Below are 26114 nucleotides of genomic sequence, written 5' to 3'. Positions count from 1 at the left end.
AAGAGCTGCATCATATTAATGTTGTATTCAGCAGAACAGCTGATTTGCCCTTACTTACAAAGTTTATGCGAATAAATTTCTGACAAACTTCAGTGTATATCAAAAAACCCGTGACTGACATTTTTTATTCACAAATGCAGTGCTTTTAATTAGGTACTTTCTGCATGTCCAGTCTTCATAATCTGGCATGCAGTGGGAAACATATTCCATTTTCTTTAGAAGAGTAGGGTTTTTTTTTTTCAAATATGATTTGCTAAATTTGAGTTCAGAGATTTGGCTGGAAGGGGTGAGCAAGAAAGGAATAGGGAACAGAAGAGAAGAGGAAGACAGGCTAGAAACAGTGGAGCCCGGACAGAGTGGAGGTGGGATTTGGGCAGAGCAGGGGTGGAGTATGGGCAGGGCCACAACCTAGGGAGCTTTACACCCAAAGTAGCAGCTTCACCCATGGCCACACGTTCCTGCTGACTCATTCCAGTTCAACCAACTTCAGGATGCTATGGCCACTTTAAAAAAAAAAAAAAAAAAAAAAGGTACTGTACACAGCTCAAAAACAGTTCTTCCAGACTTCTTGTAACCAAATCTAATCTATAATTACATTGTTTGCCCCTAAAAAATAAAGAAAAGCTAATTTACAAATAAATAGATGTGGGGGAGAATATTAGTTTATATCTAGATACAAAAAAATCATATGCAGCATTTCAGGAGTGAGTAATGCAGAGAAGCAAAAAGGCACACAGACTTTAAGAACTCTATTAGAAACATAAATTTTATGGGGAGGGTTTGTCTTATGGGTCAGTGGTTTGGTTTTTCAAAAATTACATACTTTGGAGACTTTCTGAATCATTTTGCTTATTGTTTAAACAACTACTGAAAACAAATGACTATAAGACTATTTTTTGTTCTTCTTAAACAGGCTCCTTAAAAGAGTATCACTATTACCACTGGATGCCCAGTATACTTAAAGAGATACAATCAACATTAAAAAAAAAAAAATCACATCTCTGTGATTTGTTTCAAACAAATCGTATACATTGAAACTCTATAAACCAGTACCCTCTTGTCTGACAACATCTGTGGCTCAGCACTGATGTTCAGGATCAGAGAGTCCCAGTGAAGGGGGAGCTCTTTGTGCCAGCAAGCTTTCTGCAGTGAGTAGCCAGCGGAGCCTAGAGCTGCAGCAGTGGAGCCGAGAGCCTTAGCATGTGGCTTCTCAGGGGAGCAGACAACTGCAGCATACAGATGCCTGGAGGATGGGCAGGACAGTGGGGCCAGAATCAGGTGGGGAGCCAGATGCAGGCCAGAGCTGCGGTGGTGGTTATAGGGGGGGCCAGAAATGACCTCCTCCGGTCCAGCAAAATTCCTCATCCAGACCAGTCACGTCCCAAGGGTGCTGCACCAGGGAGGTCCAGCCTGTCATACTTTAGACATATAACTCATATTGCATAATGTCAGTTATGATAATGTAATTATATCTAGGATAAGATCCCTTAACATGTCATATTGGAATTCTTGTGGAACCCAAACATAGATATGAACTCTAACAAAAGGAAACTTTTATGAATCACCATATATATTCTCATTCAAGCCTACTTAGTATACAGTGAACACATTCCATTTGTTCCAGGAGGTATACTACAATATTCATAGAGTATTCAACAATAATATCCCTGATTTGAATGGACATTTAACTATTTTTAAAAGTAACACCCAGAATCACTAGAAATGAAAGTGTTTAAAGAAAAAAAAATCTGCTTTTCTTTGTTTCTTTACATTGATCATTTGACAACACTCTTTGTGCAATTGGTTTCATGCTTTCCTCTATGTACTCACTTTCCACTGTTGCTTCTGTGAGTCTTTAAACAGATCAGCAGAAAAGAAAATATTTTGAAATACATGACAATTTTATTGAAAAGCCACAACATTTGGCAGAGGTTCTCAGGTATATGGATACTAAACTAAATATTAGAATACAAGTTGCCAGTATCCCTGAAATAGAGGTTCAGAGAATGGAACATCTTTATTTCCAATGAAGCACTGAATAATGAGCAATATAATAATCTGTGTACAAAAACAGCCTCAGAATAAATAATAATTGTTGAACAACTCTTGTAGACTAGAGGCTGCTTCTTTAAGAAACTGAGGAAAAAAGGAAAATCATTTATCATTTCTATTGCAGTCACCTCAAGACTGACACTGAATCAAGCATTTGAAATAATATAAATAAAAACAACAATTGTTTGGGTGCCAGCTAATGGAAATTTGTAAGAATTTTTAATATAAATATCAGTAAGTGTTAGATATTAAGATTATCTTCATCATGGGCCTCTGTTGCAGAAAAGGTTTCTCACACACACACACACACACACACACACACGTACACGTCTGAAGCCTGGTTCTCATATGTGTAACATGGCTTTTGCTTAAATCTATAGCCAAAAGATACATTTTGTGGGAGAAAAAAAATCAAAGCAACCAACACCATAAAGATTGGTGTAAGTTCAATAGGTGAAATCCACTCCACTCTTAAAAACTGAAATACTACACTTAGGGTCTATATGGTTGGACAGCCGAGTTTCTATGAAGGTGAAATCCACTCCTTCAGTTGTAATATTAACAGAAATAATGGCTACAGCAATTCTGCTCCACTTGTGAGCGGGATGTTGAGACCACTCTGAATCTATGAAAATGAGGTTCCAATAGATTTGTTTTGGCCTCCCACCTCTCCGATCAAATCCTCCCATGGTTCAGAGTGTGTCTACACAGCAGGGCTTAACTCGAAATAAGCTATGCAAACTGAGCTATGTTAACTGCGTACCTTATTTTTAAATTGGGAGTATCTACACCGCACTTATTTCAATATAGAGCACTCTTCCTCCAACTTGTCTTACTCCTCATACAATGAGGGTTACAGGAGCCAAAGTAAGAAGTCCTCTAGCTCGAAAGTATTTTGACATTATTTCAAAATAACTGCCTGCTGTGTAGTCACGGACTGACTTATTTCGAAATAACGATAGTTATTCAAAAACAATGTTGCTGTGTAGACGTACCTTCAGAGTCCCCTTCTTCAGCACAAAGAAACTACATTAGATCCCTCTTAGTGGACACTGTGATCCTGTAGTAAAATATAGTAAAGACTATGTGTGCTTCTTCCCCCTTCCATTACTTAAGCTTGAAACAGCACATATCATTTAGCTAATTGCGCATGTTTTAGAAGCTGTAGTAAAAAGGGGAACTAGCTGTTTAGACCCATTTTTCAAGGACTGGAGTACACGTATTACTTGAGTTAGGGAAATTTGCTAATTGCTATTGCTTAAGTAAGCTATACTGGTGGTTGTTACTGAATGGAATAGAGTTGAAATATGCTAACCAATAACGCGGCAACACGAAGCTAAGGTAACAAATCAAGATGTGCCAAGTTAGATAAGAAAGTTAAAGAAAGTATAAAAAGATGCTTAGCCAACGCTCAGGGTCGGCTCTGCTTTGAACATTGAGTTCCTTAGCCGTACCTTGGTTGCAACCAATAAACTTGAGTTGGACCCAGCCTGAAAGTGTGACTCTCTTCTTGGGGTAAATCAGACTAGCCTCCAAGGGGACGAAACCAGCAATTTATGCAACAATCCTAGAAGCTGATCATCTGAGCAGCCCCTTTGCAGAATTTAAGTGTTATGGAAGTCCTTAGCTTTGGATAATGTACCAAGCTACTGGTGAATTTCAAATTATACTGGACACCAAGTATGCAACATGCTATAATTATGAAAACTAGAACACTGCTATACAATATATTTTAAGTGTACTGAAAAAAAGTCAGAGCTAAGTTTTAAAAAGTGTCATCAGTCCTCAAAGATCCTCTCATACAAAGACACAAAGAGTTAAATTAGATTTGTCAAGCAACACGGTTTGAACACTTGAAATTAAAATACACTATACAATGTTTTGCCTTCAGAAGACATAATATAAAATGGCACATCTGACAGACAACTGCAATTATTTCCACTAGAAAGTCTCTGACTGCACTTAAAAAAAAGATGTGATGTACCATGTTATTTGCAAACAAAATAAGTTATCAAATAAGTTAATACTTTGTGACAGTAGACACTAATAAAACATAGTTGCCATAAATTAAACATTTTCCATGGAGACAGATGAGTAACAGCCACTTTTGAGAAATGGTCAATATCATTCCACAGGGATAGCAGTAAAAAACCCAATCAGTAGCTGTTGCTATACACTTTGGTGACCAAGTTTTCTGCCAATAAAATTATGCTTTGTCTTTCCCTCATAAGAACAAGTTTGAAACAGAAGAAAACCCAAATAGACAGTGTATATCATCATCTGATACTGCACCTAAATTTTCACAAAGCTAATGCATAAATCCCAAAACTGTCACCTCCAAAATGTCACACATGGACCTGTCGGAACTTCCCAGAAGTGTTACCTCCAAAAATGTGCCAAACAAATCTCTCTCAATGCAAGTTATTCCTGACTCTGAAGCACCTCTGAGATCTACTCTAATTGTGAGTTCTTGAGTAGAGATTTTCTAAGTAAGCCAAATACTGCAGGGTAGTTTTAAGTACCCATCAGGGATTACGTAGAGCATTCAAAATTCAATCTCACTTATGGCCTAAGCCAAAATTTGATCACTGTTTGAGCTAGCCTCCAGAGAAATAGCAGCACATACCTAAAATATAAAATATTTTATGCGAAAACAAGTTAACAGTTAATACTCGTCTAAATAGCTATCAGAAATGTCTAGGAGAGACTTAGTTGGACAACTCATCTGAAGGGCATTACCATTTTCATTGTAGTCACATCCAGTATTATTGTTCTAAAGCGTCAGTCAGCTATAAAGCCAACTCCTGGTATGGTACCTGAACACGATCTTCTGGCTGTGAAATGAGATATTAACTAACCCAGATCAACATGGTGAACTATCAGTTCCTTATATCGCACCAATGTAGAATATTAAGATAAGGTGGTACTCCCTTCTACTGCCTAATGTCACCTTTGGAGTCCTACTATAGATCCAAATCTTGTTTCAGTTTGGGAGACCTCCCTAATAAAAAGTTATCCAGTTCACAGAACCACTACAGTTTTTAGCACAATTATTATTCTCTGCATTTCAGAGGGCCAGGACTGGTATAGCAGGTTGGGTCTGAGATGAACTGACTGAAATTGGCAAGGAAATTTGCCTATAACCAGTGTTCCCTGTAAGATGGCGCTTATGCAGCCACTCAGGAGAAATTCAAATGCCTATCAGTTCCTTAGCGCCCACTGCTAAGTTTTGTTTTTACTGATGATGCACAGTCTCATATGTCTCCGTGTGTATAAAAAAAAATATTCCACGCATGAGTGGAAAAAATCCACATAAGGATGGAAAAATATTAGAGGGAATGTTGCCTATATCCCCCACCCATGCTTGATTCTAGGACTGCTCACTTGCATGAGCACCAAAATTACCTAAAAAGAATTAACAACCAGTTCATATATTATGTCTAACGGAGCCAATGCTCCAGTGATATTATTGGCTCACAATTCTCTCTTTTATACCCTAAATATTGTTACGTTATTAAAAATAAAATATTCTTGCACAACTCTGAAAGCCCCCCCCCAAAAGCAGAAAATTCTAAGATCTGACTGTATCTTTATCTTTAACTTATTTTGTTCTGACTAGTGAGCACAGGAATCTCCAAACTGTGCACGTAACTTGCACATAATGTGTACTACAATATCTTAGACATAAGAGACCAAGTTAAAAATAGAGGGTCTGATACTCAATGAGTATAAAGCTGAACAGTCCCACTGATTTCAACACAATTATACTGATTTACAATAGCTGAGGATCTAGTCAAGTCAAGATTCCAGTTACCTCCATGCAAAGGTATTGATTACAATAGCGTTTATGCATATAACTGAGCAGAACTCTGTTCAAAGTTTCAAGCTTAGTTCTGCATTTCTATTCTTTTGTGCTCCTAGTTAGACCCTCACTGATAGGTCGGTGTAGATTTTTGTGGTTTAATTATAGATGTGTCAATAGCAAAATGCTTACTCTCTGCATCAACCCAATTAAAAAAAGGCAGCAGTAATTCTTTACATTGCTGACAATGTCAACGTACATGGGTCATTTCAGGTTAGTATCAGAGTAATACTTTGACTATTACATTGTCAAATTAATTTAGGTATTCTCTCACGTAAAAAAAAAGTTAAAAGCTATTCCAGGTATAAAATTACTCCTATCTACAGTTATTTTGTGGATGATAGTGTCTATCGCAAGTCTTTTTAATGAACGAAGGATACAAATTACAAAAATGTATAGCCTTGGCAATCAAAACAGAGCTACAGTACTTTTCTATTGGTACACCGACTGTAGCTTGACCATTATTTTTCAAGCAACTAAACAATCATTTTCCTATAAGCCTATTCATTGTATTGGAGTTTAAGAAACAGCTGTCCAGTATGGAATCACAATGATTTTCCTACTTGTTCTAGAGAGTATGAACTTAATCAGAAAAGCTGCACTGACCTTGCTTACCACAGCACTGAAAGCTCTTATGGGATTAATTTCTTGTCATACAAAACTGTGACAAGTTTGAAAATGAAGTGCTTAAGTTTGGCATTTTCAAGCCTACCATTAGCAGTGGCCATTTTGCTGAAAAATGTGACAACCAGTATATATAAACCTGTCAGCATGAGAGCTCAGTGACAAGATTGGACATTTCTGCACAGTCTTTTTTAATACAGGATTAAAGGGGGGAAAAAACAAATGCTTTAGTATTTAAGCAAAATATAGAATATGTCCCCAGTACAGTTTTCAGGTTTTGAGTCTACTAACTCCCCATGGATGTCCCAAATAAATTGCAATAATGCCAAAAAGAATGCATAACATGACTCAAAATGCAAATATTAAATAAACGTGCCTTCCAAATAACATTAACTTTATACTCACCAAATATTTGAGTTTTCACATTGCTGTAAGATGGACCCAAGTTTCTTTAAGCACTTCTGATTTAATCTGATATTCAGACAGAAGTATGAATTCGACCAAAAATCTTTCACATCCCTCCCATGACAGCCTATTTCTATAAATTAACATAAAAAATTTAACCATTATAAAACATGTAAATACAAACAACGGCATTTTTAACTGCAGACTATGAAGTCTAAGAAGTCAAGTTCAGAGTTTAGGAAAGCAAAACTCCCATTGACTTCAAAAGGAAGAACACACAAAACAGTTAACTTTTTAAAACTATTTTTATTTAAATTCAAAAAGGGTAATAGTTTTATGTCTTCAGCAGAACCCTGTTCTGAAATCTCAAGAGCGATTAAAAGACTATTGCAAAGCTGAATGGTTTCAAATATCAAACTGTATTATTATGTCAGGGCCCGCAAGATCAATTAGCGCTTTTTAATGACAGGAAAAGTTACAGTTAGACTCACATTTATACAATGTCTAAAACTAAAAAAGAAAAATGTTTATCATATTTACTTACAAACTTTTTAAACAATCAAAATGTTAAATATTTTCTTTAATTCACATGGTATTAGAGTGGCTTTTCTGTTGCATATTTTAAAAAACATTTTATTAACTGAAGTAAGTTGTTGCTGCAGTTACAACAAATGTATATTCTGAAATGGCCAGAAATCACAGGGAACATTAAATTATGCAGTAAAACCAGTATCATCTTAAGGTATTTCAGTATATGTGGTGCTGGTACTAAACCTGGTTTATTGCTAGGCTTTATAAAGCTTTAAAAACACTTGGCAACTATCTACAAATCATTTGCTTTTTCTATCTGGGTTTACATTCTTTTTGAGAATCCAAGCTACAATATTATGAATGGATAAGTGAGTTTGGCTCAATGTTTCTAATTAAAAACAAAAAACACTATCATAAGACAGAAACAAAATATAAGAATTAAATACATTTATATAAAACAGCTTATCACAGATCTGCATCAAAAAAGTAAGTTTTATACTTTGTTATTAAATGCCGTGCATAAACTTAAATGTCAACAAGCGACTGAATATATATTTCACTTCTAAGCACAGAAAGAAATTATAAGTGGAGATACAGGTATGTTAGAAATTCCCTCTTGGTACATTGTGTTCAAGCACCGTTTGCTGTAACAAAATACCTCATTATAGTTTCAAACACAATTAGTTTAAGACTCTCTCTGTGGTGATATTTCAGAAGACAGCGAGAATATTAAAAACACACTTTGTGTATGGTTTAAGCTGTAAGCATATTATTTTTAATAAAAGTGAAGCATGATTGCTTTTATACAAACAGCAGACTTCAAAATTTCATATTCTGAAACTAAACTTTTCTATTTATTTCTTCAAGGAGTGATTTGAAATATTTACTACCAGACAGTACCTAATTTTAGGTTTTAAGTGCTTTAACAGCTCTATGAAATATGATCAGCAGCTGCAATGTAGAAGTACGCTGAATAAACTATCCTTTATAAAAAGGGAAACTCATTTTACCCAGAGTTCATAAAATCCTCACTTTCAAAACAGAAAATGATAACAAATAATTTATATTTGCTTTCTACATCACTTCAATAAGTTGATATTTTTTATTGATTGAATTTAATATTAAAACAGAAAAAAGTAGTTTGTTTTATTACCTGTAAAATAGAAAGAACACTGTTCTATATAAGCAACTCTTGCCAAAAGTGCGTAATTGTTTTTACGCCTTCTCAACCAAATTCTGATACATAAAGTAAAACTAAGGTATACCAGAGCCAAACACAACTACGTTGATTTCAAAGCCTGTATCGCAGACTGAAAATATAAAATAGGACAGTGTCTTTCTACATTTCAAGTGGTAACGCACAATACATTTTCATTGGGAACTGTAGTATGAATAGCAAGGAACTCAGTGATGGTGGAAACCTGATCTACAGTTTTGTCTATGAACTCTCAGTCACTTAGAACATATTTCTATTATAGCACGTTACTACTGTTCTGTAAGACATTACTACATGAAAGGAACTTCTAAGCATAAGATTCAACTGAATATGATAGTATAATTTAACACAACCCAAAATAGGAAATATTTATTTTTCTAACTATGCACATATCATTTGAACAAGGTTATATAGGTACAAGTAACTATGACATTCTTGCCTTGTATTTTCCTTGTCAGATATTACAGTTAATTCAAAAACAGTTGGTAATATGAACACCAGCATTCAGAAAACTAAAAAAAGAAAGGTTTTATTTAAAATTTGTTTTAGATTTAGTTCAGATACCAGCATAAGTTGTAGGTATATAAAGATCTACATTCTACAGCATTGTATGGATACGCTGGAGAAAAAATGTAAAGTCTACAGTGATTTTAAGATTTTGGATTCACATGATCACTAAGAATTGATGAGAAATCAGAGAAAAATGTTGAACATAACACAAAACACTATGAAAACTGAAGTTATGATATAGCCAGAAGATAAAACATAAGACTATAATTACAGAAATACAGTAAAAAAAAAAATTGAGAACTGAAATCAGATACAAAATAATTTATAACTGTTTACAGTGAAAATACACTTCTCAGTACGTCAGTGCAATTCTGAATTTTCTATATACTTATATTATCCCTGCTACTATTTCATACGTTCAAATCAGAGCTTTAATTTAAACCAACAAGGATTTATTTTACGAGTTTAATGCAAAACAATTTTATTATTTAAAATGTTATCTGATTTTTAGATAGTCCTACCTAAATTTGATCTATTCAATGCCAAATATCTATTACTACATAATTTATCTCCTTGTGTTTTGCTGTGAACTTTGCTCACAGGATTACCCAAAAAACAACAGTATCTGCTTGATTTTTAATAGTAGTTAGTTTCACAAATGTAAATTAAAGTTTAAATGCCAATCACTGGTTGGCAGAGACTCAATCCTGGAATGCCTTTCACTTTTGTTAAAAATGCCTAAGTCTGGGTGTTACCTAGATCTCTATACTGCATGACACCGAAATGGGCACATACATAAAACCAAACAGTTGCCTTTACTTAAAAATAAAAAGTCAAAGCGACTATGAGTTTGTCATACCCCACTAATATCGATTAAATGGATGCTAAGTACCACGCCAAAAAAGACAGATGTAGGAGAAACAAAACTGTTAACTACGAGTCCTTAATGTGAAATCTAACCTGCAGTTTTTCTTGGGTATCAGATTTTGGAAGTGTCCGTACTGACAGCCAGAGAGGCAAATTAATGGCCAACAGCCCATTGGGTTTAAACACGGAGAATCCTGTTACCTCCTCAGATTAAGTACAAACACACACAGACTCTCCTCCACGTGGAAGTGTTTTCAAACCCAAACACAAGCCCCTGCATGCTGATCCACCTCGGCGGAACAACTAACTCTACTAAAGAGCTGTAATTCCTGTGTTTTCGTCTAGAGTAGAGAGTTAGCAAAAACAGGAAGGGGGAGCCCTGAAAAAGCCAGACAAAACCGAGTTAAACCACAAAAACCAGTCATTCATATTATTTTAAACACACACTAGGGAAAGAAAGTGGGAGAGAAACAAAAAAGCGCCCTGGGTTCCTACTGCCCCCAATTTCCGCAGCCTCCTTCACATTTTATTTTGTTGCCAGTGTGAAATGAGACCGCCCTATCAGCAGTTATTTTCTGATGGCTGCAAACTGTAAGTGTGATCCATTAAGAAAGAAAAGTCTATTTAAATATTGCCGGATTCTGGGGGTGGAAGGGGGTTTGGAAGGTACATAACACGGCATAGGATGTCATGTACAACTGAACAAAAGGGCATATTTTCCGGACCAGATGGAACCATCTACGTGTTTACAATGCTGAAAGCTAAGCATGTTTGCACAAAAGTTGCCATAAATTAAAGAAACTCCTCTTCTCCTCCCCCCTCCCGCAAGGACTGTTAACCTATAACGCTCATACTGCATGATCAGATTGCTGGCAGCAATCGCTAGTCAAGTTACCGCACCAAACCTCCCGAAAACTCGCTGCCTGGCACTCTCGGAGTGACCACCTCTACATGTCCTGCCCCAGCCGCGATGCCACACACCCCGCCGGCCGCGTGCGTCTCTCCCTCGCTAAGCACAAAACTTCCTCGAGTTGGGGAGGAGGATCCTCACCAGAGACAATAAAATCGCCTGCAAAGTGCAAAGCGGCGCTCAGGGGGCGAGGAGAAAAAGGCTGGTGAGTTTCCTGCTACACAGGGTTTCTCTGCCTCCTCCACCCCAGTCCATGTGCTTTTCCGGCTACAGCCCGGCGCTAGGGAACTGCATTGCAATGGGACGGGGCTGCCCCCCTCCCCCGGGCAAGCACAGCAAAGGGTGGCGGCGGCGCGCGAGCCTCGGCTCACCTGGCGGGGGGCACAAAAGCCGCCGGGCCAAAGGAGCGAGCCGAAGGCAGCGAGGATCTCGCCGGCTGGGGCTGGGCTCGGCTCAGCCGCCGCTCCCGGGGAACTCCGCTGCGCCTCCTCGCAGTAGTTTCAAAGGGAGGGAAACAAGGTTCAGTAGCCGCGGCGCAGGCAGGCAGGCACCCGGCGCGGGACGAGGTGGGACGGGGAGCGGAGCGGAGGAGCGACACTCACCTTCTGGGGCTGGGACGCGCCGCTGCTGGCACAGGCTGCGCCCGGCTGGCGATCCCCCTCCTGCTTCAAGCCGAGGTTCCCCCTCTGCGCTTCTCCTCCGGCAAAACAACAGGACATCCCCCTCCGCAACTCCCACCACCACACAACCCAGAACAACCACGGGGGGGGGGGGGGGAGGAGGGCTGGTACGGGAGAGAGCAACCACTGACTCTCCTCGCTTTAGGGCGTGCAGCTAGTCCCCCCCCCCCCCGCTCCGGGCACACACAGCTGCCCCCTCCCCCAGAGCACCACTTCGCAGTGAACCCCAATGAGGCGTTCGCTGCCCAAAGCGGGAGGGGCGCGTGCAATGCAACACCGCCCCGGGCTCGGCTTTGCACTTGTGTAGGGAGCTGTTGCAGGCAGCGGGGCCAAGGGTGCAGCAGCACGGGGCTGAGCGTGCAAAGGGGGTGGGGGCTGAGCCTGTAGCCGTGTTTACTGCAGCCCAGGGAGCTGCATGTTGTCATTGGCTGTTTCTCCCATGGGTATCTAGGGAGCTCCCTCCTATGCCTCCCACCCCTTCTTGCCCCAGGTCCTGAATACATGCTGCTTCCCAGCCCCGGGTTGCCCCTGGGGAGCCAAGCCTTCCACCTACAGTTGAGGCAGCCACCCCACACCGGGTGCTTTGGGGATCCCTCAGCAACCACTTCAAGCGTCTTATGGCCGTCAGGTCGGCCCAGGGAATTACTTAGGAGCCCAACACAGAGCAGCAGCAGAGGTCACCCATGCCTCCCACTCACTGCAGTGGCCTGAGCCAGAGTGACCTGGTAGCTTGTTCTGTCCCAGCCTACTGTCCACTCAGTCCACTGCACTCTTGCTTCTTCTTGGTAGTGGGATGCAGAGCGCCCCAGTCCCAGCCTGCTCACTTCCCTCTGCTGCGAAGAAATGGAGCACCTGAAGCTGGGAGAGGGCAGCAGGGTAGAACAGCCTGCCAACTCCTGTCCCCACTGTGAGTGGACAGGGATCAGGGCAGAGCTGTCCATAGGGGGGCATGGGCAATCCCGCTGCTTCCACCTCACCCAAGCCCCTCATAATCAGCTGCTCCCATAGCTCAGGGGTGAGGCTTCAGCAAGAGAGTGGAGCCTACCACAGGAGAGCTGCCCTTGACCCCATGCCTGGCACACTGGGAATGGGGGCCCTATGCAATCCCCATTGTCAGTGCCCCAGGCCTTGCCTGGAGCCCTTCCCCTACCCTACCATCCCCACTTTTCCTGTGTCTGCCAGGCAGTGCAGAAAAAGCAGCTGCTGCTTGCATGCGGCCAGGCTAGTGAGGAGAGAGCAGTTTCTCCCAGGTGCCAAGGCTTAACCAGAACTCTCCTCAGGGACCTTGCCTCTTCTCTGGGGCTCAGGCTCTGCAGCTCTCACTGTCATTAACACCAGTGCAGTTTGGCCTGAGCAAAGGATTGCAGCTGGAATTAGTTACTGAGCAAGCAGGCACCTGGGGGCTGCATTTGCTCATAATTCCCCAGGCCACCTTTACTCAAGTTGAGTGTTACCTGGCTCACTGAAATCAATGGTAGGCCATACTACTTCCATGGGGCTAGGTGACTTGTGATCTGGCCCATAGCAATCTGTTGCACTGGCCCTACAGCAGCTCACTCATGACTCCGAGTTTTAGTCTCCCCACTATTCTACTGAGGGCATAGACTACAGCAGCAATCAAAGCAGACAGAATATTTGGAATCATTAAGAAAGGGATAGAGAATAAGGCAGAGACTATTTTATTACCTCTATATAAATCTATGGCATGCCCACATCTTGATTACTTTGTGCAGATGTGGTCTTCTCAGCTCAAAAAATGTTTATTGGCATTGGAAAAGAATCAGAAAAGGGCAACAAAAATTATTAGGGGCATGGAACAGCTGTCATATGAGGAAAAATTAATAAGACTGAGGCTTTTCAGCTTGGAAAAGAAATAACTAAAGGGGCTATGATAGAGGCCTATAAAATCATCACTGGTGTGGAGAAAGTGAATAAGGAAGAGTTATTTACTCCTCCCCATAACACAAGAACTACGGGTCACCAAATGAAATTAAATAGGTAGCTGGTTTAAAACAAAAGGAAGTACTTCTTCGTACTAGGGATGTTAAAGACTAGTCGACTATCCGATAAGCATTTGCTTATCGGATAGTCTTTTGACTAGTCAACATCTCCCTCCCCTTGCTGCCTCTATTAGATAGAGGCAGTAAATGGAGGGGAAGGGGTACTTCAAAGTGGCAGCTGCCAAAGGTGGTGCTGCTACTTTGAAACCCTAAGGTGGCCGCTGCACAGCTGATACACAGATCAGCTGTGCAGCGGGCTGCCCCTTTAAAACGCCACTTCTGCGTGATTCAAAGGGACAGGTTCTGGGGAAATGCCGCAGAGAGCCTGGGGTCAGCTGGGAGTCCCCAACTCACCCCAGGCTCCATGGCAGCTGCCCCACTGAAATGCACAGAGGCAGCTGATCAGCTATGTGGTGGCTGCCCCATTTAAAACACCACCTCCATACATTTCTAAGGGACAGCTGCTATGGAACCCGGGGTCTGCTGGGGACTCGCAGCTGACCCAAGGCTCCCTGCGGCATTTCCTAGAACCTGGGATCAGCTTGGGAGTCCCCAGCTGATCCCAGGCTCCTAGTGGCATGCAGCATAGCATGGAACCCGGGGTCAGCAGGGGACTGTGATTCCCCCGCTGCCCCCGTGCTCCATGGCTTTGAAATTTACAAGATCCCCCCGCTGGAGGCTCTTGTGTATTTCAAAGCAGGCACACCGCATGTGGCCCGGAGTCAGCAGGACTTCCCACTAACTCCTGGCTATATGCAGCGTTTCAGAGGCTCTTGTACATTTTGAAGGAGGAATGCAGAAGTGCCTATCGACTAGTCGATGGAAATTCCGTTGACTAGTCAATTAACCATATTTTAACATCCTTACTTGATACAATGCACAGTTAACCTGAGGAACTCATTGCCAGAGGATATTGTGAGGGCTAAGACTATAACAAGGTTAAAAAAACTAGATAAATACATCATTGACTACTAGCCAGAATGGGCAGGGAGGATGTCCACAGTCTCTGTTTGCAATAAGCAGGGAATGGGTGACAGGGGATAGATCACTTGATGATTGTCCATTCTGTTCGTCCCCTCTGGGGCACCTGTCACTGGCCATTGTCAGAAGACAGGATACTAGACTAGATGGACCTGTGATCTGACCCAATATAGCTGTTCTTATGGCTATTTTCGGATGCAGCATGAACTATGCAAGGCATCTGAGGGAGTTTCATGATGCTGGATGTGTTAGAGAAGTAGGGTCAGCATACTCTCTTCCTCCCTCCCCTATAACTACAGAGTTTGCAGGACCAGGCACACAAGTAGTAGTGGTACAGTGCAAGGGAACACCTTAAACTTCCTCAGCTCGCTCCAGAGGCAATGCATGGGGAGGCATGAGTGGTCTCATGTCCCCCAATGCTGTGAGCAGGCCAGCAGCCAGAAGGAGGAGCCTACAGGAGGGATCCAGCTCCCGCACTCATTGGCAGCAGAACAAGGAGGCCCTGCTGCTTTGCTCTCCTGATCATGCTGCTCTGGGGGACGAGAGGGGATCGCCCCCACTCTTCCCTGAAGGAAGCAGAGTGACATGGCAGCTGGGAAAGCAAAGCAGCAGGGCCAGGTTGCTCCACTTCCTCACTGCTGCCGGTGAGAGTAGGAGGATGGGGGAGGTGGACCTCTACTGCCAGCACTGGCACCGCTAGTTCCTTGGGCCACCTCGAGTGCAGGAAGGAGCGGGGATGGGAAGAGTTGGGTTTTGGCCAGAGAGGAGTGGTCCTAGCCCTTCCTTGGGTTGGAGAGAGGGGTCTCATGACCAGTGGCCAGTCACCTTTGGCTCCCTTGTTCTCATGATGCACAGGACAGGTCATAGTTCAGACTCTGGTAAGATAATACTGTATGCCCAACATGATTACAGGTACCACAAGATGGCACTTACTTTGTAATCTGTCATTGTCTCTGGTTGTTCTGAAAAAGGAAGGCTCCAATTCAGTCTGCGTACATTTAGGGAGGCTAAAGCAGAGAGGCATAGAAGAGATGCACACGAGGAGTACTCAGGGATCATACACCACAGCACCTGCCATTGTACCCTTTTTAGAGTTGGCAGTTGTCTTCCTTCTCTCTGCCTAGCCAGTGTGGAAGGGGCCCAGGTCCAGCCCATTGTGAGGCAAAGTTTTCCCAATCCTTATGTTCTAGGAGTTGAAGGACTGTGTTCAGTTCCACTCCATACACAGGAGGGGTAGGATGAGAGCGGAAAACTCAATGCAGCCTTCCTGACCTACACTTGCTGTTTTATAAGAAGTCTGCTGATACTTGTTTTTTCCTCAGAACTCCAGCTCTTACAGTAGTGCTAATACATGAAAAAAATCCATTTTCATTGTTTAAAAAGTAAGGTTCTAGTTCCCTTGTGAAGAGCATATTAAAAATTATGAACCCCAAAAGGCCCATAAAATAGAAGGTAAATAAAGAACCCTATGCATATTTTAAACCAATCCCATGCTTTTGAAGGCCCTGATTTAGGATTTTTGAAGAATGTGTTGGCAATTCCTAACCATCTAGTTCTTGATAATTACTTTAAGAGCTTTACAAAATTATTTATATGTCAAAATGCAGCCAATTTACTGCAAAGGGAAAATGTTTTCAGTGAAAGCTGATGCCATACTGCAGGACCAAGCCATTTTGCTTTTAATGATGTCACTCAATGTAACTCAAGAAGGAGCTAGATAGGAACAAAACCTGTAATTTTTAGTTTACCAGTCTTTATGTCATGTTCTTCATTGACTGTGTGATAGGGTGGTACTCACTATTGTAAAGCCTCCTAGTAGCTGTCTTGGGAGTTAGCTCTGCACCCTCTTCTAAAGGGTCTGAAGGCTGACGCCCTTGAGAAAACGGCAAAAAGTGTGTTGGGGCCCCAGGGAAGTGACCCAGGGACATCTACTGAGGAGTTGAAAGGGACACAGCCAGTGGTGTCTATCTACAGAGTTTCTGGGCTAGTACCCAAAGCAGTGGGTCTCTTCTCTCCACCCCCATTGAAGAAGTGGCAGACAATTGGCTGCATTAACCACTGAGGGTATGTCTACACTACCATCCTAGTTCGAACTAGGGTGGTTAATGTAGGCAACTGGAGTTGCAAATGAAGCCCGGAATTTGAATTTCCCGGGCTTCATTTGCATGTTGCCGGGCGCCACCATTTTCAAATGTCCGCTAGTTCGGACTCCGTGCCCGCGGCTACACGCGGCACGAACTAGGTAGTTTGGATTAGGCTTCCTATTCCGAACTGCTGGTACACCTCATTCCACGAGGAGTAACGGTAGTTCGGAATAGGAAGCCTAATCCGAACTACTTAGTTCGTGCCGCGTGTAGCCGCGGGCACGGAGTCCGAACTAGCGGACATTTAAAAATGGCGGCGCCTGGCAACATGCAAATGAAGCCCGGGAAATTCAAATCCTGGGCTTCATTTGCAATTCCGGTTGCCTACATTAACCACCCTAGTTCAAACTAGGGTGGTAGTGTAGACATACCCTGAGGGATGTGGCTGAATAGCGGACAGCAGTGCTGTTTCCTGAAAAGGGGAAGCACAGAATGCAGTACAGCTGGAGGGCTGTGTTCTGAAAAGGATGCTGCAGTCCTTGGGGTGACATGGGTAAAGGAGGAGAGATGATGGAATATCCTTGCAGCCTGACAGGAGCATCTTTAGGTCCCTGGAACTCTGCCTTCTGCACAACTCTTTTTGCTGGATTCAGCCTGCAAAGAAGTTAGTCCTCTCTCCCTCAAATTCCAGCAAGTGACTGAAAGGGTTTTGTTTTGCCAGCCCCTTTTATATGGACCAGCCTGGCTGAGATTTGCTGCTGCACGCAGCCTTTCTTTAATTAGCTGCCTTTTACACAGCCTTCCTAGGTGTCTATTAACCTCTTATAGACTGTGTGGGGCAGATGCCCCATCACAGACCTCAATGGAAGCTGTCAGATGTTCTGTACTTCTGAAAAGCAGTTCTCTTATTTTGATGCACAGTGGATTTAGGAGCCCAACTGGGCTCCTGTTTTTGAAAATTTAGACCTAAGTCATCTTACCTCAGAAATAATTTGGTAAAAAGATGTCCATGTTAGTGCAATTGATTGCGTATCAGCTATGCAATTCAAGGATTTAGTAGCAACTTCCTTAGGGAATTATTTCCTTGTGAAAACAAGTTTATAAAATCTCAATATTCAATGTCTTCAGAGACTTGCTACTCAGAGAGAGAAGCAGTCTTGAAAAACTGTCAACCTTCAGAAATTCAGCAAGAAATTCCCTCCAAAATACTGTACATTACATTTATGCAGCATAAGAACAAGCCACAAAAAATCAAATGACTTTTGAACATGAAAGTTGAGAGGATACCTGGGGCAAGAAGGAAAAACAAATCAGATTTGAAGGAAATAATTCATATTGACAATCCTGATGCAGAATGAAATTAGTGACCACAGTAGCTATGTTATTAACAGACTACTTTTATAAGAAAAAGTTCTAACAACTCATTTGTTTCTATTACATTTGTGAACAGCAGTACATTCTACTACAAGGTAGTTGATCCCTGCAGTGAGGGTTTTCTGAAGTCTAGTTTAAGGTTTCTCTCCAACAAGGGGTGAAAGGAGAGCAAGGATGGACAGAAAGACTTTGGAAGCAGGTTTTTGTACTACAGTAATTAAAATTAAAATGTGTATTTTTTTATATAAGGTGGTCTGTAGAGGGTGGTGTCTAATTTTCCATTGTTGATTCGTACTGTGGTGTCAGGGGCTAATATCTTTATGGCTGACCTAGAACAACATTTCCTCAACTCCCATCCCCTTTTACCCCTTCTCTACTTATGCTACATCGATGACATCTTTATGATCTGGACGCATGGCCAAGAAACACTGGAAACATTCCACAAAGATTTCAACAACCTACACCCCACCATCAACCTCAGCCTGGACCATTCTACACGAGAGATCCATTTCCTGGACACCACAGTACAAATCAACAATGGAAAATTAGACACTACCCTCTACAGAAAACCCACTGACTCATACAGTTACCTACATGCTTCCAGCTCCCATCCAGCACACACCATACGATCCATCATCTATAGTCAAGGCCTTCGATACAACCGCATCTGCTCTAATCCCACTGACAGAGACCAGAAACTTCAGGATCTCTACCAAGCATTTATAAACCTCAACTACCCACCCGGAGAAATAAAAAAGCAAATTGAAAGAGCCAGATAAATACCTAGAAACCATCTACTTCAAAACAGACCCAAGGAACCAACAATAGAACACCACTTGTCATCACCTATAGCCCCCAACTTAAACCTGTCCAACACATTATCAATAAACTACAGCCTATACTGGAACAGGATACCATACTCAAAGAGACTCTGGGAGACAGACCCATAGTCTCCTATAGACAACCACCTAACCTCAAGATGATTCTTACCAATAACCACAGGACATACCACACTAATACCAACCCTGGTACCTTCCCTTGCAACAAACCCCGTTTCCAGCTTTGTCCACATATTCACTCTGCTGATACCATTATTGGACCTAACCAAGTGAGTTATAAGATCAAGAACACATATTCCTGCGCATCCAGAAATATAATTTATGCTATCATGTGCCGAAAGTGTCCATCTGCTTTGTACATTGGACAAACGTCTCAGACACTTTGCCAAAGGATCAATGCCCACAAAACAGATATTAGAGAGGATCACAAAGAAAAAACAGTTTCTTGCTATTTCAACCAGAAAGGACACAGTCTCAATGACTTAATTACCTGCATCCTGCTTCAGAAGCCTTTTAAATCTGCACTTGAAAGGGAATCCTCTGAACTGTCATTCATGCTAAAATTCGACACTCTACGCGGGGGTCTCAACAAAGACTCTAGCTATCTTACCCATTACAAAGATAGCTTCCCCAATTATCACCTCTAATACCATTAGCTCACAGACATTTACCTCCCCCCCCCCCCGCATCCCCCTTCTGTTCTGAAATTTGATTTGTCCTTTTCATATGTGTTCATTTTTTAAAATTGTATCCTTTGGTATATATGGTTGTGACTATTTTCTTCCACTATTTGATCTGAGGAAGTGGGTCTGGCCCACGAAAGCTCATCATCTAATAAACCATCTTGTTAGTCTTTAAAGTGCTACATAGTCCTGTATTTTGTTTCAGGGTGAAAAAGTCTGCTGTGGGAGCCTGCAGGAATGGTTAGAAAAGGGAGAGGAAAATGGAAAAAGGCTGAGTGCTAAGACCCAGGGAAGGCACTGCCTCCCCTTACCTCTTATATCCATCACTCATTGTAGAATGATGCTTGGGTTGGAGCCTTGGCTCAGAGACCCTGTGAGGGAGAAAGGGTCCCAGAGGCCAGACTCCGGCCTTGAGCACTAACATCTATGGCTCTGCAGCTCAGGCCCCACCAGCCTGAATCAGCTGACCTGGGCCAGCCACAGGTGGTGTATTTCAGTGTAGACATACCCTGAGTGGCCTGATCCTGCCCTTGGGGAAGAATATAGATGTTTTGCTATTGGTTTCCATGGGAGCACGTGGGCTATTCATTTACATGAATACTTAGTTTGTGGAAATCTGGAATGTGATCCATCTCGCACTAGTTTGCTGCCCACAGGACATGGATGCTGCTGACTCTCACTGACAGTTCCTTAGTGCACTTTGATCCCCATTCAAGCACTCAGAATTTGCTAGTGCACATCAGCAGCCTCCATAAGGACACTTTGTCTCTAACTTTCTACACACAAAATGTTCACATAAACAAAGTCAAAGAATGTGAGTTTTGATATATTCAGTAGTGCTAAATGTAGCCCCAATGGAACAGCTATAATAACCAAACACATTTTCTTCAGTAAGAAGTCTTTGATAGGACAATGGGTAGTCTACACAGCAGGGCTAAAGTCAAATAAAGTTATGCAACTTCAGCTATGTCAATTGCATAGTTTACGTTTGAAATAGCTTAATTCGGCTTTTGGCGCTGTCTTCACAGCAGGAAGTCAAAGGAAGAGCATTCTTCCTTCAACTTCCCTTACTCCTTGTGAAATGAGGGTTACCACGAGTTGAAGAAAGAAGTTGTCTAGCTTGACGTTATTTTGAAATAGAGGCTCGTGTAGTCTTCCTTCCTTCCTTAACTTAAAACACTATGTTCTTTCAGAATGTCAAGTTACTCCGAAATAACACTGCTATGTAGATGTACCCAATGAAATTAATTACAGTGTATTTATTCTATGAACATGTACCACAACTGACACTGAACAACAATTATAATTGATAAAAAGGGCACAGTTCAGATCTAAATGCTTATTCAAATTCCACTAAAATCAATGGAAGGACTCCCCTTGATTTCACCAGGCTTTGGATCAGGCACTTAATGCAAAGAACAAGCAGAATATCCTCTGTATCACTTATATCCCACAAAGGAGCTACAGGGCCACGTAAGGCTGCCTATGCAACACTGAGTGAGTTCCTGTACTGGCTCAACAAAAGCTAATGTATGAGCTCATGAAAGAAGTAGGCCAAGGGCAGCTCAAGGAGGAGCCCTGAGATTCATTTTTACAGAAGAATAGAAGAATAATACCGTATCCAATTAAAGCAACAGGGGAATGTAAGTAGGCAGGATGTAATTACCTACATTGGTATTTGGCCAGAACGGTCACTCCTACACTTGCAACAAGTGCCATAGGCTCTCTAATGACCGCAAGTGGCCATAATCTTAGTTTGAGCACTTATCTGAAAAACAGCATTATGATTATTTACACCATGCTTGAGCACCATTTCATTACTGGGTCAGTGGAAGAATGGTGCTTACTAATTCACAAATACCAGTTCATACAATAACTTGGAATTTTCTTGGAGGTCTTCCACGCAAGTACTATAGGCCCAACCCTACTTAGCTTGTGAAATCTAATGAGATTACAGCCTTAAATGGCATGGATCCAGATAATATGCCTGTTTACATATGTTATTAAAATAAATCGCACTTTTAAATTATAGGAAGCAGTTCTGAAGTGAAATTAATGTAATTATACTGCATTGTTGTAAAATAAACTATTTTAGACAAAAGGTATTATATTTATGTTTTCTGAGGAAAGAATCTTAAAATTGATAAAAATACTAAATTTGGTAGTTTTGATTATTATTGTTATTGGGTCTAGAGACCCAACAGAAATGATGGTTTGTACTACTAACTGTACAAACACATAGTTTTACGTATCTATTCCTAATTTACTCTATGAAAAGAATATACAAATGCAGCATCTTACATTTTCAGGTTGAAATCTCAAATCCAAAAGCAAGTTCATTAGGCTGAGTTCATTGATCTGTATACTTAAGGTACTTCATAGCTTTCTAGTCATACAAAGAAAGAATGAATGGGGGTTCTTTTACCAGGGTTATCAGATTTCAGGTATAAAAGGAAAGCTACCTGCCCTCTTCAGTAATTCTGCATATAGAGTTCAGCTGTGGGTTCAACAGCAGGTTATGACTGGCTAATTATTGTAAACTTGAAGTGCTAACTGTGCCTTTAAAAGCATTACATAACACATTGGGAGTTTTTTAGCTTCCCTTTAAGTATTTCGTAATGTAAAATATTATTTCCTTGTCCATATATTTGAAATCCAAACAAATATAAACATTTTTATATCCTTGAACATAATGCTTGATGACTCCAAATATTAGCTCACTTCTAATAAGTGGCAAGTTTATTTGGAGTGACTAGATTTAACACTGTAGCATAAAAACATGTCCAATGTACTCTGCCAAATACTGTATCAGAGGTGTCCTTAAATGTCTTTCATGCTTCCGGGTACAGGGCTCAGTTTTGTATTTTTGTGTAGGCAAAAGTACAGTTGATATTAATGGGAGTTTTGCCTCTTTCAGACCCCACTGAGATTGTTTTACAGATTTAAGGTCTGCATAGTCTTGGGAAGAAGGAATAGACTGAGCTTGCCCAGAAAAGGTAATCTATCCTAGATCATATTACAGAACTTCCCTCAGAGAATCAAAGGACAGCTGTGCTCAAGGGAAGTCTCTCAATACAGTTCCAATACAATCCTACCGGTACTTGAAAGGGGGATTCTTGGACCAAGAGGGGCTGCCAGGGCCAAAGTTGATGTGGGGGTACAGGATTTCCTTCAGATCCTCCAGGACTCCTCACATTTGAGGGTAGGCTAAGTAGCCTTTACTGTGGGGTACTGTAGGAGATCCTATGTTTTGGGGTTTTATAAATGTACAGACAATATATAGGTTGAAATTATAGATATTTCTGCTGATCTCTGAACCATGGAACATCTTAATCTGTTTCATTAAACCATTAATGTGATCCATCTTCTAGTGCAATTTTTTTTACACTTTCCTGTGTTCAATTTTTAAGCAGTTTTACCTGAACTAACAGTTCCTTGGCATTTTAATGATTCTGAAAATTTTCAATGGTGTTTTAAAAGCTTCTTGCCCTAACATTTTCATTTGCATTTGCAACCTTACCTCTCCTCCAATTCATCAGCTGTTGCTCTCTGCCCACCACTGGCATCTCCCCCAAAAGTACTTGTAATATTCTAAACTCATGAGGAATATGAAACAGTACAAATAAATATTTTAACATCAAAATAGTTTTTCTGTCGTGTATGTGGCATAAACAAAATACATACTGTTATAATATAAAAATTGTATGGCACTTATTGGGGAGGAACTACATAACCAACATTCAATCATGTTCATTAGTCTGATGCTGCTTCCAGTGAAGTCAATGGCATAACATTGATTTAACTGCCAGTGTGATTAAGCTCATTATGCCATAATCACAAATGCAAATTCATGCCAAGATTGTTATAGTGTAGTAAAAACATCATGTAGTCTCTATGACTGCCATTGCAATATACTAATTTTTATTCAAGAAGAAAAGAATTGGTCTAGCTGCCAGAAGCTAATTCACAAATAAAAATTTCAGTATTTTTTTAATGCTTATAATAGGTCATAATTTCTGTTACAAAAGACCATATACCTTACTCTTACTATCCAATGTAACTGTATTCTTTTCTTCCAGAAATTTTGCTGGAACTCTATTCTTCTAGGGCTGTGTCTACACTGCAGGGTTTTTTCGAAAAAAGTAGTCTTTTTTCGAAAAAACTTCACCTGCGTCTAGACTAAATCGAAAGAATGCAGCTTTTCGTTCGACGGTAGTACTCCTCATTTCACATGGAATAACGCCTTTTTTCAAAAGTGCTCTTTTGAAAAAAGGCGCTGTGTAATGCAAACTGTGCTTTTTCGAAAGACAGCATCCAGACTGCCTGGGTGCTCTCTTTTGAAAAAGCGGCCTGCTTTTTCGAAAGTACTGGTTGCAGTCTAGATGCTCTTTTCGAAAGAGGCTTTTTTGAAAGTATCTTTCGAAAAAGCCTCTTTCAAAAGAGGCTTGCAGTCTAGACTTAGCCCTAGGGTAAATGAAGATTTAAGTGAATCTCAGCCAATTACAGCCATTTATTAGCAGGTGTATACAATAGAAGCAGGAAAGACAGAAACATAATCACTAAACTTGAAACCTATAAAATGAAAAATAGAGGTTCCAAAAATGATGCCAAAATGAGAGTTTTCAGAAAACCTGTCTAATTCATAGTGAAAGTTTGTTCCCCCCCTTAAGTGTACTATTCTACACATTTTTTAAATGGTGCCATTATTTCTGACCTTGTATGTTATAGATCCAGAAAAGGGAACTCAAGCTAATAGTTTATTTTCAGCACTTACTATTTGATGATATGCAGAAAACAATGCATGCAACAAAGGCCAACTATCAGTCCCTTTGAGAGTTTATTGTAAAGTCCTCTAGTTGTTTAAAAAGTACTTGCCCTGCTATAGTTTTCACTATACATTTCAGAATTTCTGAGGACTCCAACATGAGAAACATAGGTGTCAGTTGGAAGTTAACTGTTTAAATTACTTTCAAGCCATTTGGGAATCAGTTGTATAGTTATTTTAGGTAGGTAGTTCAGGGGGCAAATTTAATATTAAATAATGCTTTAAGTTTTGAAAACTAAAAGCATCTAGCTCAACAAACAAAGCCCAAAACTACTGCTGTTTCAGAGTAATCACAGAATCATAGAATACTAGGACTGGAAGGGACCTCGAGAGGTCATCGAGTCCAGTCCCCTGCCCTGATGGCAGAACCAAATACTGTCTAGACCATCCCTGATAGACATTTATCTAACCTACTCTTAAATATCTCCAGAGATGGGGATTCCACAACCTCCCTGGGCAATTTATTCCAGTGTTTGACCACCCTGACAGTTAGGAACTTTTTCCTAATGTCCAACCTAAACCTCCCTTGCTGCAGTATAAGCCCATTGCTTCTTGTTCTATCCTCAGAGGCCAAGATGAACAAGTTTTCTCCCTCCTCCTTATGACACCCTTTTAGATATCTGAAAACTGCTATCATGTCCCCCCTCAATCTTCTCTTTTCTAAACTAAACAAACCCAATTCCTTTAGCCTTCCCTCATAGGTCATGTTCTCTAGACCATTAATCATTCTCATTGCTCTTCTCTGGACCCTCTCCCATTTTTCCACATCTTTCTTGAAATGCGGTTCCCAGAACTGGACATAATACTCCAACTGAGGCCTAACCAGTGCAGAGTAGAGCGGAAGAATGACTTCTCGTGTCTTGCTCACAACACACCTGTTAATGCATCCCAGAATCATGTTTGCTTTCTTTGCAACAGCATCACACTACTGACTCATATTTAACTTGTGGTCCACTATAACCCCTACAACCCTTTCTGCCGTACTCCTTCCCAGACCGTCGCTTCCCATTCTGTATGTGTGAAACTGATTGTTCCTTCCTAAGTGGAGCACTTTGCATTTGTCTTTATTAAACTTCATCCTATTTATCTCAGACCATTTCTCCAATTTGTCCAGGTCATTTTGAATTATGACCCTATCCTCCAGATTAGTCGCAATCCCTCCCAGCTTGGTATCATCTGCAAACTTAATAAGCGTACTTTCTATACTGATATTTAAAGCGTTGATGAAGATATTGAAGAGAGCCGATCCCAAAGCAGACCCCTGCGGAACCCCACTTGTTATGCGTTTCCAGCAGGATTGTGAACCATTAATAACTACTCTCTGAGTACGGTTATCCAGGCAGTTATGCACCCATCTTATAGTAGCCCCATCTAAGTTGTATTTGCCTAGTTTATTGATAAGAATATCATGCGAGACCGTATCAAACCCCTTACTAAATTCTAGGTATACCACATCCACCGCTTCTCCCTTATCCACAAGACTCGTTATCCTATTAAAGAAAGCTATCAGATTGGTTTGACATGATTTGTTCTTTACAAATCCATGCTGGCTGTTCCCTATCACATTGCCACTTTCCAAGTGTTTACAGATGATTTCCTTAATTACTTGCTCCATTATCTTCCCTGGCACAGAAGTTAAACTAACTGGTCTGTAGTTTCCTGGGTTGTTCT

General features: G+C 41.1%; 1 protein-coding gene across 19 annotated transcripts in view; it reads right to left on the bottom strand.

Moving 5' to 3' along the window:
* EYA4 (EYA transcriptional coactivator and phosphatase 4) overlaps positions 1 to 11969 on the bottom strand; it is a 218536-nt gene extending 206567 nt beyond the window's left edge. For 3 of the 19 annotated variants that reach the window (XM_075924201.2, XM_075924211.2, XM_075924216.2), the window contains exon 1: positions 11580 to 11965. In XM_075924201.2, coding sequence (XP_075780316.1) covers positions 11580 to 11696 — 117 coding nt within the window. In that variant the 5' untranslated portion in view covers positions 11697 to 11965. Of the gene's footprint in view, positions 1 to 6943; positions 7096 to 11118; positions 11249 to 11348; positions 11385 to 11579 lie in introns of those variants that run through there. The other 16 variants (XM_075924202.2, XM_075924209.2, XM_075924200.2 and 13 more) reach the window with 12 other exon arrangements.
* Positions 11970 to 26114: the final 14145 nt, after the last annotated feature.

The sequence above is a fragment of the Pelodiscus sinensis genome, chromosome 3 (genome assembly GCF_052426305.1).
Source record: "Pelodiscus sinensis isolate ZL-2025 chromosome 3, ASM5242630v1, whole genome shotgun sequence".
In the NCBI taxonomy this organism is placed as follows: domain Eukaryota; kingdom Metazoa; phylum Chordata; order Testudines; family Trionychidae; genus Pelodiscus; species Pelodiscus sinensis.
This window is presented reverse-complemented; position numbering and strand designations above follow the sequence as displayed.